The sequence below is a fragment of the Heterocephalus glaber genome, unplaced genomic scaffold (assembly GCF_053883595.1).
Source record: "Heterocephalus glaber isolate CG9 unplaced genomic scaffold, H.glaber_assembly_v1.0 deba00000331, whole genome shotgun sequence".
Taxonomy (NCBI): domain Eukaryota; kingdom Metazoa; phylum Chordata; class Mammalia; order Rodentia; family Bathyergidae; genus Heterocephalus; species Heterocephalus glaber.
The window spans coordinates 53,796,480-53,809,527 of NW_028258142.1; the positions used below are offsets into that span (position 1 = coordinate 53,796,480).

The window sequence follows — 13,048 nt, forward strand, 5'->3', positions numbered from 1 at the left end:
TACCAACATTACCTCCCAGGACCTTCCAATGTAGATTTCCCAGCCTTCCATTCTGGTTATGAGCAGGAAGCTGCTGATGAATGCTCTCTGTGCTTGTCGTCCACACCCACCACCACCAGCTATTAACCCAAGAGGTGTTCTACTGGTGAGCTATACCCCCGGGCCTTTTTATTTTTCCTTTTAAGGCAGGGTCTGGCTAAGTCAGACAGTTTCCCAGGCTGAACCTGAACTTGTAATCCTCTTGCTTCAGCCTCCCAAGTAGCTGGGACTGCAGGTATGCATCCTGCATCTGGCTTCTGTGCTTGTTTTACAAACCAGGTGCATCTTTACTTGGCACTGCCCTAGCCGGCTTTCACTTCCCAGAAAGAGCACACCACAGAAGCACTGAAGTAACAGGAGGAAAGAGAGAACACCTTTTTAACGGTTAGCACAGAGGAGGAAGAAAGGACTACATACTACACTGTTTCTGCAAAAATCTAAAGCTATTCTGGGATTCCAGTAAGCAGTCCTTTTACTAAGTGCCTCTGAGGATGTAACACTGATTCATGAGAAATGGGGAAAGGATGTTTGTAGCACTGTGACTCTGGAAAATTTTTCTCAGATAAACAGAAAAAATGAGAGGAAGGCCCAGGTCACTTTTGGTTGTCTATTAAAGGGATTCCAGATATTTTTCTTTTTCATAAGAATGAAATTAAATTTTTCTAAATTGTTGGTGATCAATACAAATTTGTCAAATTATTGTGAATGACTTTTATCTATCTCAACTCCTGTTATAAACTTAAGTAACAAAACTAAAGTAGCTATTAAAAAGACAATGGTTTTATTACTCTTACATTTGCTTTACTACTGATTCATAAATAACTTTTGATTTTTCTTCAAATAAGTTATTTCTTAAAAATAGCTATCCTATATAATTTTTAAAGTAGTATATCAGACACCACCCCCCAAGAAACATATGTGGGTGAATTTTACAACCCTGAGGTATTTTTAACCTCAGAGAGAACAGGCTCCAATGAGACACCGTGCCTTTCAGGCGACCAGAGTCTAGAGAGCAGAACTATTTCCTCTGTGTTCTGCGGCACCAAATAAGGGGCCTCAAAATAATGACAAGACACGTAGGAAGGATTTGTAAAAACAGTATCATCATTTATTTATTTATCCACAGTTGTATTGCTATTTGCCCATAACCTTTTTTTTTGGTACCAGGGATCGAACTCGGGTCCTTCTGCTTGCAAGGCAGGCGGTGGAACCACTGAGCTAAATCCCCAGCCCTGCCCATAACCTTCTGAATGCTGTTTCTCCTCACTACCTCATCACCCCAAATCAAACAAACTATCCTAATGCTTTAAATATCAAGTCATAGACAGAGGTAAGGGTAAGCTGCTATAGCAGTAAAATAAATACTAATTAGACCTTAAGTTTTATGTTCTAACTGAAATCTACAGCGAACAATTGCTATGGAACACTTTATGGTACGGAATTTTTCAGGAATTTGTCTCTAAACACATGTAATAATTAATAGAATTCTCTGTGATCATTCTTTGTAAGCTAAAAAATGAAATATACTCGGCACTCGGATGTAACATGCCATTTTTTTTTGCATTAAATTCTTTTATTGGTACATTGTAGGTATACAACACAATTACATTTCTCATTGGGAATTGTACCTTTATATAATGCATCTTGGTTCTTATTTTTCCCCCATTCCTAGCCCTCCCTTCACGCCCTCCACCCTTCCCTATTTACAAAGACTTTATTTCCATTTTTTCCATTTCTCATCATTTTTTCCTTTCCCTTCTTTCCTTTCCCCTGTGCCTCCCACTACCCCTAGCCCTTTGGACCTTTTCTTCCTATTTTACATTATCGATTATTCATTCTAATAATTGGTACATTTTAGGTATACAATATAATGACATTCATCATTGGAAATTTGCACCTTTACATAGTCTCTCTTGGTTCTTGTTTTTCACCCTTGCCCAGGCCTCCCTTCAACCCCTCCAGCCCTCCCTATTTACTAAGTGAAATAAATAGGACACAGATGTGTAAATACCGAATAGTTTCTCTGGTGTGAGAAACTGAAAGTGTAAATAAGGACTAAATGTATAATAGGTCATGTGAAATAGGAAGAAAAGGGGCAAAGGGGAAGGAAGTGGGAGGGCTAAGGGAAAGGATAGAAGGGAATGGGATTAATATGAGAAAATGGAAAAATAGGAACAAAATTTTTGCATGTCATTTTAAGTTGTCTCTCTGGTCTTCTTTCCCCTACATCCAATAAATCTGCTCACAAAATACTGCAATGTGATGGTTTCTATTGTTAATCTTAGAATGAGGCCCCTGAACATAAGTGGTTAGGAGTAGGGCTGTGCAACTGAACTATTTTATAGGTCCTATTCAAATAACATTTACTTAGCTAATAATATTTTTTAAATAGTTGGTTTAAAAAATAAGTATTTTGAAGAAGAAATACCTTATACCAAGATGAAATACCTTATTTTCAAGGCTCAGAAAATTTAAAAAGTACAATAAAAATACATTTTAATAGTGTCTCAATTGAGAGAAATAGCAAAACTAGTATCAACACCTGATGTTCCTCTCTGACTTAGAATTCAGCTATGGAAAAGCTGTACTTTTCTAAGATCAGAATTATATAATTTGATAAATTTTCAATCAAATTTTGAAATTTATTGCCAACCCAAAGTTCCAAAAAGCACTTTACAGACATTCCTTGTTTAACGACTTACCTGGTTATCCACTATTTGGACTTAACCACCGAACCACTATTCAAACTTACGACCCATTTTTTTTTTGGTACAGTTCTATACATCTTGTTGATAGATCCTTGATGTCTTTTTGTACAATACACCTTGTTTATACAGTACTGTAACTTTTGCTTATTGTACTGTGCAGTACAGTACTGCACGTAAAAGTTATGCAAATAAAAGCAAACTCATCAAGTTACGAGTTTCCTGGGCTGGGGATTTATCTCAGTGGAGCTGTGCCTGCCTCGTAAGCGCAAGGACCTGAGGTCCTGAGTTCGATCCCTGGCACCAAAAAAGTAAACAAATAAAAGTTTCCTTTGACCATTTCTTTGTTCTGAATATTGTAATATACATGCTATATGCAATTCTTCATTTAGCCATCAATTCAGTTAAAGACCTAGTCGCTGAATCTGCCCTTAAAGGAGAAATGTCTGTACAGTTACATGCAAGAATTAGTTATACAGGGAAGCACTTTACTCTTCTACAGAGAAAGAGGATATACCTATGCACATTTAAACTTCATTTTGGCTAACAAATGAATATTGTTTTAGGTAAAATACAGTAGGTACACCAATACTATAAAGTGCCATGTAGATGATCTGGTACTGTAAGCCACCTAATGTTTACAGAAATGGGGTTTCTGAAGCCAAGTGAGTAGTTAAATGTTCTTGGGAAGCTTCATTTATTTATGTTAATAAAAAAGTACTTAAAGTAAAAGTGGTGACACTCCGTAACTTGTACAGATGCTCCTAAACTTCCCAGTAAACCTATTATAGACTGAAAATATAGTAAGTTGAAAATGCAATTAATAACCCAACCTACAGAGGGGCATCATAGCTTGGCAACAGCACACTCAAGAAGCAGCTGCTTTCCTTAGTAATGCAGTGGCTGACTAGAAGCTGCGGCTCCTCATTGCTGCTGGCCAGCACTGCAAGAAAAATCACCCTGCATAATACTAGTCCAGGAAAAGATCAAACTTCAAACTCTGAAGTGCAGTTTTTACTGAATAATATGGTTTTCACGTCATCGTGGGGTCTTAAAATTGTTAAGTCCATCCAATGTAAGTTGGGGACTATCTGGACTGTCATAGCTACAAAAACTGATTTTATGTACAATGATGTGATTTCTTTTTACTACAAAGTTAAAATAAACCTGTTTTTGTATCCGACAAAAATAAACATTGTTATTTATGATGGATCATTAACAGATCACGTAACTATTTGAAATTATTGCTAATGGGGAAAAAGGCAGATCCTTTCTAATCAAATGATCTCTAACACAGAATTAATATTTTAAAATTCCAAAGGACTACAAACATATTACCTACCTGCATAATATCCATACAAAAAAAATATATGCAAATACCCTAAATTTTGAAGTAGCTTCTATTTCACCGTATCAGTTACGTGTACAGCTACATTAATTTAAAAACGAATTTCAGGCCAGGGATTTAGCTCAGTAGTTCCGCCACTTGCCTCACAAGTGCAAGGACCCGAGTTTGATCCCCAGTACCAAAAACAAACCAAAACAAAACAACCTAATTTCATATACTTCAAACCACAACAGTAATTAAAGGACATATTTACAATATTCCCCACAAGTAAACCTTAACTCCCACTCCTCAAGCCAACAGGCTCATGGTATAAAGATTTGGGTCAAAACAGTGACCGGTACTTGTTGTTCTTTGTCAGGATAACATGAGGAGACAGTAGCTAATGCTACTCAACTTTACCAAGACATCTGTGATATCAAGTGTGAACTTCCAAAGGCCAGGTTATACACGACTTGTACAATTAGGATATTTTTAAGGAAAAGGGAGTTTGCCATTTTTTAAAATCATGACACAAAAATACTACTAAAACACAAGGCTCTAAAACTAATTCCTCCAATTTACAGTAAACAAAAATGGTAATCTCTGAATGCAAAACTTACTAAAGTTTAACATTCCAGTTTTTTACTATTTTTTAAAATCACCATCATTCTAGTTGATCTTTCAAACTGAAAGCTTTTTCCTTTAATAGAAACAAACCTAGATTTTAACAAAGAGTTACTCTCTGAAGAAGAATCACACTCCACCCTTCCTCTCTCGAGGATATGCTTATTCGAACAAATTTAAATCAAACAAGTTCTTGTCTATAAAGTGAGAAGCAAACAAAAAGGAAGTCTGTTTCCACAGTACAAAATATTAAAAAACGAAAATAATTTCAAACCCAATTTCTGCATTATTTATGAGGGAATAAACAAGTGAGTAAAGGGTTTTCAACAACCTGACTACCGCAACCCAAGTTAATGGAGGGACCAATAAATCAACAAGATTCTTTAACAATGAATGGGCATGCACCAGGATGTGCTCCTCTTTCCCATTTTTAAAACACAAGGGTCTTTATAGTTAAAATACCACAAAATAAAAACCAACAAAAAGAAAAGAGTCTTCAGTTAATTTCAAAGTGAGAATTGTACTAAAATGTCACCAGCTGATTTAAGAAATGGGTATTTTTTCTTTTTTTTTTTCTGTATCGGGGATCGAACCCAGGTCCTTGTGCTTGCAGGGCGGGCGGCGGCACCACTAAGCTAAATCCCCAGCCCAGAAATGGGTATTTTCAATTCAAGATGTCATTACTTAAAAGTTCGACAAATACCTAAGCTTAAATTCCAGGAAATACAGGAGAAATGCATGTGCCTGAGTTCTCAAAACTCTCAATGCACCAAGAAAGCAGATAATTCAATATGCCATAATCTCATCTCTGCCGATTCAACCCAAAGTCTAATATTATCCTAAATAACTACTCTGGAGAGGTAACACCCTTTGCTGGTGTTCCACAATTAACAATATTTATTGAGCATACATGTGTCCAGCTCTGTAGGGAATATACCGAGACAGGATAACAGTCCTTGCTTCAGAAGTTTATAATCCAACAGAAGAAAAAATATTCAAACAAAAAATAATAACAAACAATTAAGCCATGTGCACACAGTCTGTACTGAGCAAAGGGGAAGCTGGTGTGGGAATAAACAATCAGGGCTCACAGAAGAAAAACAAGAGGGCAAATTCAGTCTTAATAGATGACAAACAGAGGAGAGGATTACATAAAACTGCTAGAAAGGGTACACAGAAATAAACAATTGACTCAGTATGACTGGAGATGGGGATAGGAAAAAGTATAAAAAAATAAGCAGGAATAAAGTGCAAGAGGATATACATCGTTAAAACCTGGCAAAAGATAAAGTTTCATAAAGTTGGCATAGAGGAGTTTTGAGAAGAGTTTGGCAGCAACAGCATGCAGAGCACAGTAAGCTACCTCCACATCTTTGCTTCTTTTCAGCTTGCTTTCTTGACATGAAAAACAAAAAAAACAACATATAATAGCAGTACCTCACTTCCAGGTTCCAGCGGTCTCTTCTTCCTTGGTCCAATAGCTGCAAGAGCTGTGAGATTAGCATCTCTGTGCTGTATCTGGGCGAGCTCCAACTGCTGCAACTAAAGATGGAAAAACCCAGTGTTTATACGCAGTCAGTCTCAGAGGGAGGAAGAAACTGGTCACTAAGCTGATTTCTGTATCCTTCCCCAACTAAAGTTATAGTATAAAATAAGTATTAGATTCCCTTACAGCCAAGCACAGGTTTCCTGATTTCTTAACTCCATAACTCTTTAGTTCTTAATCTTTAGCAAAAAAGACAGAACTTAGGTATGGGAAACTATGGGATGAAACAAGAAGGAAAGAAGGCATCTAAAGCGTAATTTCTGGCCAGGATAAGCACAGGTAAGAAATTCTGAAGAATAAGTTGAACAGCAAGTAGGAGAGAGAATGGACTGCTCTAACTATAGTCAATCTTTTTAGATTAAAAAAATACTTTAAAATAAGTTTTTACATAAGACATAGTTTTACCATTTTATATGATTTACAATCACTTTAACTCTCACAATCACATTGAAAGGTATGCACTAATTGCTAACATACAAAAACCACATGTATGTGTTATCCCCCATTTTCTAACAGAGACAATGAAGCTCTGAGAGGTTGGGACAATTTCATACCAGTCACAGCAGCAGTAAGTGATGAAAACAGCCAGTGTTCTCATTACAAACCCTTTTGTACATTAGACTCTCTCACTTGCAAATAAAAATCATGGATTTAACTATTTTTCTTCATGGAAAAAATTCAGAGTGATAAAGTACTGTTTGGTCGTACAACTTTCACCACATTTAGTTCAGAATGCCCGGTTCCACCAGGTGTTGTCTTCAGTACTTGGGTGACAGTGTACAGGGTGTGCGTGGACGGCGTCCCAGAAGAGGCAAGACACAGCACCTTACACTGAGTTGCACCAGTGCCGAGGCACACATTCTTTTAAAACACAAGGTGAGAAAGTCAAAATAAAATGCCACTACATAAGTCCTTACGCTTTTTCAGAGGAGGAATAGTATTCGGTCCCATCCAAGCCTTATCACTATGGAGGGAAGTAAGGGAAGACGCTCGGCTGTGTTGCAGATTGGACATAAGTCGTCCCTCTGGCTTCCTGCGTTGGGGGCTTGGTGCTCAGTGACTGGATCAGGAGGGCTCTAACCTCACTGATCTGCTGGGTTTACAGGGCTGCCTCACTCTGAGGTGGGACCTAACTGGAGGAAGCTGGTGGGGGAGGTGGTTTTTGAAGGGTGTATTTTATTCCCAGTTCCCTTCCTCTCTGGCTTTCCCCCTTTCTCTGCTTCCTGGTGGCTACTGGGTAAGCAGCTTCCCTCCGCCAGTCCCTTCTGCCGCAATGCTTCTGCAATGCTACAGGCCTAAAAGCAATGAAGCCAAAATAAGCCTTTCCTCCTTTCAGTTGTTTATTTCAGTTATTCTGTCACAGTAATGGAAAGCTGATGAACACAGGATGACTGATAGTCACATATTTAATAGGATCCAACCCAGTCAACTGAAAGGAACCTGTGGAGACATCCTATACACACTGGGAATATTATTCTAAAAGCAATGAAGAAATGTAAGCACATGCTTTGTAAGAAAGTAGTATAAAAACGGAATTGTGAAGTGGTCGCTCTCAAGAAGTTAACGTGTAAATAAACTCCACTTTCAGGGCACTTTAAATTATCTAAGTATCAGGACAGACACCCAGGATAACTGAGTATTTAGTAAAATAAGCAATTGCTACGGTTGAATGTTTGTGTCCCCCTAAAATTCTAATGCTGAAATTTTAACCCTCAAGATGATACTAGGAAGTGAGGCCACTGGGAGCAATTAGGGCCAGAGAAAGAACACTCACAAATAGGACTGGTTCCTTTATAAAAGAGACAAAGAGAGTCACTTGCCACCGCGGGAGAATGTGTTGAGAAGGTGCTATCTACGAGGAGTAGGACCTCCTCAGACACCAAACTGCCTTGCACCTGGGTCTTGGACCTCTAGCTTCCAAACTGTCAGAAATAGCAACATTCTGTTCATCATAAGGTTTTCACTCTAAGATATTTTGTTATAGTAGCCTGAACATATTAGACAATAATTAACCAAAGAAAGTAAATGAAAAATCATTTTCTACTCGCTCCAAAAATTACGGGACGAAAGTCTTTCTTTCTTTTTCCTTCTTTCCTTCCTTTCTTCCTTCCTTCCTTTTCTTTCTTTTCTTTGAGACAGGTTCTTGCTAAGGCTGGCCTTGAATTCATGGTAATCCTCCTGCCTCAGCCTCCTGAGTGCTGGGATTACAGGCATTTGCCACCATGCCCAGCAGAAATCCTTCTTTAATTGTTAATATTCTTATAGATGTAATGTTAGAAAAGTGTTTTCAGAAGTTATAAAATCTTTTGTTGCTGCTGGCCTTTTAAATAAGAAAGATAATTTAGTTTAATGCTGCAATAACCTAGAACTTCTAGGTGATAAAAAACAAATTTGTGTTAATCTATCCTGTAGCACAAAATCAAACAACAAATCATATTTAAAGTCCTTCCCACAGTGAAATGACATCTGTAAGAAAGTCTTATCAAATAAAAGTTTTTTAATTGATTTGTCTTCAAATTCCTTTTTCTATGTAATAAAACATTTTTTCCTACTTTGCAAACTGAAGTTTCACATATATTTTAGAAAATTTTGCACAAATCTAATAAAAATGAAAGCTGATAGCAGTTTTGGTTGGCTCTACACCTGTAACAAACTTTCTCAGAAACAGCATACCCTAACCCACCCAAAACAGAGAAGCCAGGCACTTACACCCGGAAGGAAGGGGAGGGAGTTCTGGGCGTTAATACAAATTTAGCATAACTATGGCTGAATTTCAGTTTGGTAAAAACAATCAGCCAGAGGCAGAAGCTTGACAGTGAGACAGGAGTGCATAATTATCTCTGCAGAAAACAGCAAGTTAACTTATGAAAAATAAAAAATAAAAATCATCTTATGATTATACCATTAAGGTATAACAAACTGGAAGCTTAAATTTTAAATAATGTCATTTATAATAGCATTCCCACAATTGAAATACTGAGGAATAAATCTAACAAATACAGATGTGTATATGCTACAAGCCATAAAATAAACAGAAAAGAAATGAGAAAACATGAATAAATGGAAACATATACTATGGATGTAGCTCAGTGGTGCTGGGCCTGCCTGGCAAGCACAAGGTCCTGAGTTTGATCCCCAGTACTGAGGGAAAAAAAAAAAAAGAATTGTAAGATTCAACATAATAAAAGGTTTTGATTCTCTCCAAATTGATCTACAGATTTAACACAATTCCAACACATACTTTTTGATAGATATGAACACATTAATTCTGAAATGTGTATGGGGGGGCTAGGAATATATAGGTCAGTGGTAAGGCACTTGCATAGCATGCATGAGGCCCTATGTTTGATTCCTAGCACCAAATAAGTCAGTAAATAGTTTATATGGAAGGGCAAAGGAACTAGAATAGTTAATTTGAGGGGGAGACCAAAATCAGAAGTCATATCACATAATTTTAAGACTTACTGTAAGGCTATAGTAATCAGGACAATGATATTTGCAAAGGGAAAGACACATAAATTAATGGAACAGAGGAAAGAATCCCAAAACAAGGTCTGTGTAAATATCACCAGTTAATTTTTGATCAGGTTGGAAAATACTTCAGTTGAGAAATGATAAAAATTCTCTTCATGACCAAACTCTACAAAGTTCCTCTGAGCCCTTTTCTCAACTAGGCCTCAATGGAAGCTTGAAAAGAAGTGAACAAAACACAATTTATTAACAATTCAAGATGACCTAATTCCACTTGAAGGGCCTACCTGAGAACACTCAAGGCTGACCAAGGAACCAGCTATTGCTCCAGTGAAGATGTGAAGACAAAGCCGCTGCCTCCAACCTCTCTCTGCAGGAGCAGGAGCCTAACTTCAGTAAGGACCAGCTAGAAAGCCCAGGCAGATTTCAAATGGGCCAGTTCTTCTGCCAATTTTCAACATTTTTCATTTCCATGCTCCCTCATGGTCCCACTAAGAATGCCCCACAACCTCTGTACAAATCAGCTGAGATGTTTCAATCACACTGAACTCTTTTCCCTTTTGAAAAGGTCTACTGTGATTAAAATCCACCCTTATCACCTTAGTGTGCAGCAGAGTCTTTTTGGAAAATGCTGTAGGAGCAACTGTATGTCCAGTGCAAAATATATCAATCTGTACTTAAGCCTATCTTACACAGAATAAAGAACTATAAATGTCTAGAAAAAAAGAGACAAATTAGTCATGACTTGAGGTCTTAGGGCACACAAATCATATCTATGCAAGAATAAAACTGATAAACTGGTCTTCGTCAAAATTAAAAATTTTTGATCTGTGGAAGACACACTTAAGAAAATAAAAGGACAAGTTATTTTATTTCTCTGTTTGGGTTTACTTGCCTTTTTTTCTTTCCCTTGCCTTACTGTACTAGCAAGGATTTATAGTGTAATGTTGAACGACAGTGGTAAAAGTGGACATCCTTACCTTCTTCCTAATCTTTGGAAGAAAGTGTTCAGTCTTTTATTATTGAGAATGCTATTAGGCCAGGCCACGGGGCATGCCTCTGATCCCAGCCACATGAGAGGCTGAGGCAGGGGGACTGCACACTGAAGGTCAGCCTGCTCAACTTAACAAGACTTTGTCTCAAAATTAAAAATAAAAAAGACGGGATGTGGCTCTGTGGTAGAGTACTTGTCTAGTATTCTCAAGGCCCTGGGTTCAATCCCCAGTACTTGGGGGGGCAGGGGGGAATGATATAACATCAGGGTTTTTAAAGCTGCCTTTACCTGACTGAGGAAGTTCCTTCTATTCCTAGATCCCTAAGACATATTTTTTTCAAATCATGAACAGATTCTGAATTTTATCAGAGCATTTCTACTTTGATAGACACAATCACATGGTTTTTCTTCTTAGACTACTTATATGGAAGTTTATATTGACTAATTTTTCAAATGTTAAACCAATTTTGCATTTCTGGAATAAACTCTATGTGTCCATGGTGAATTTTTTTTTCATGGTGCATTATTCTTATTACATATTGTTAGATTTGATTTGTTATTTTTTTTGAAGCTATCTTAATGAGAGGTTTTGGTCTGCAGTTTTCTTTTTTGTACCACCTCTCTGGTTTTGGTTATGAGGGTTATGCTAGCCAAATAAAACGAACTAGACGTATTTTCATTTTTTCTCTTTTCTGGAAGAGATTGTATAAAGGTGGTGTTAATTCTATAAATGTTTGGTAGAACTTAATCAATAAAGTGATTTGTGCTTTAGTTTTAACTACAACTTAAATTTGTTTACTACAAATAAAATTTATTTAAAAAGTACAGACCTAATGTTTTCTATTTCAAATTAGCTAAGATTTGACAATTCATATTTTTCAAGAAATTGTTAACTACATTTTGACACCTGCAGGGTCTACGGTGATACCCCATCTTTTATTCTTGATATTTGTGATTTGTCTTTTTTTTTTCTAAGAGGTAACAATTTTTTTGATCAAAGAATCAGCTTTGAATTTCATTTTTTCCCATTGATTTTTGCTCTTATCCTTGTTATTCATCTCTCTGTGCTTGTTTTGGGCTTATATTGCTCTTCTTTCTCTAAATTTTTTAAAGTAAAATCTTACATTATTGATTTGAGACTTTTCTTCTTTTCTAATGTAAGCAATTTCCCCGTTCTTTTAACCTAAGTATACTGTTACATTTGAATCAATTTTCTTACAGAGAGATACAGCTCAGTCACAGTTTTTAGTCCATTCTGCCAATCACTGTATAGTTTGTACGTATTTTGAATATTATGCAACTCTGTGTCTTTTTGAAATTCTTTACAGAATACTGGTACTTCTGTTTTTCATGTAATTGACAGGTCAGGCCACCGATACCAATGGGACTTTTGCTGGTTTTGGCTCCAAAGCCAATTTAGTTTTAACTCTAATTAGATCTGTCCCAATTATGCATTACCCAGTAGCCAGTCTGGGACCTGGTGGGTAGTCTCTTGGTTCAGTTCTTAAAGCCTTTAGTGTGCTCACCAGACTGAAATGCACCTATAACAAATATGTAGCTCATGGACCTACTAGTTTAAACAATGACATGGGGTTGCTTTCCTGAGCTCCTCCCTTCTCTACCATCTTTGCAGTATCTTCTCCTTCTCTAGAACTCCTCTTTGGTTCTCTGGCTAAAAAAATAGCGCTTCGGTCACCTGGCTTTGCCCCACACCTTTGTGTTTGTGTTCACATCTGGAGCAAGCAGCAGGAAGAACGGTGGTAGAGAGTGGCAGGATGGCAACCTCACCAATGCCACAGTGGTCTTTTGAATTCTCATCTTCTTCCCCCATCTGCCTACTGTTTCCTTTTCAATGTTCTCAAATTGCTGTTCCATGCATTCTGCCCAGATTTTACAGCTGAATTTAGTAGGAGAGACAGTATGGAGTATTTTTACTCATCTTAACTGGAACTTTCAGAAGGTAGTTTAACCAGAATTCTAACAAATTTCTGCTATGTGATGTGTTATTTAGCCTGTGCTTAATAAAATGTAAGCTTGTTTGCTCACCAACAGCTGCAACACACACTTTTTCCTAAACAAACTACACAGACATGGCACATTCTCTTTAATATCATCACTCTTTCAAGGTTAATGAAAATGACAGAGCTCTTCATTCCCCTTATCTCTGTGTCTCTGATAGGAAGTAGAAGTCCCCTACAATTCAGGTCAGTGCCCCAGAGAGCAAGAGTAATTGAAGATTATTTCATTCCTGGTGTTCAATACTTGTCTCTTCATTTTTAAGTACAACTCTTAGAAGTACGGCATTTAATCAAAACTCAAAACCATTAGTAGAGTACCTTAAA

The 13,048-nt window shown here is 37.2% G+C and overlaps 1 protein-coding gene across 2 annotated transcripts in view; it reads right to left on the minus strand.

Annotated features, from left to right (window-relative positions):
- Positions 1 to 13,048, minus strand: part of Taf4b (TATA-box binding protein associated factor 4b) — a 225,887-nt gene that overhangs the window by 116,603 nt on the left and 96,236 nt on the right. For both annotated transcript variants that reach the window (XM_087193905.1, XM_013075212.3), the window contains exon 14: positions 6,133 to 6,237. In XM_087193905.1, coding sequence (XP_087050031.1) covers positions 6,133 to 6,237 — 105 coding nt within the window. The remainder of the gene's footprint in view (positions 1 to 6,132; positions 6,238 to 13,048) is intronic.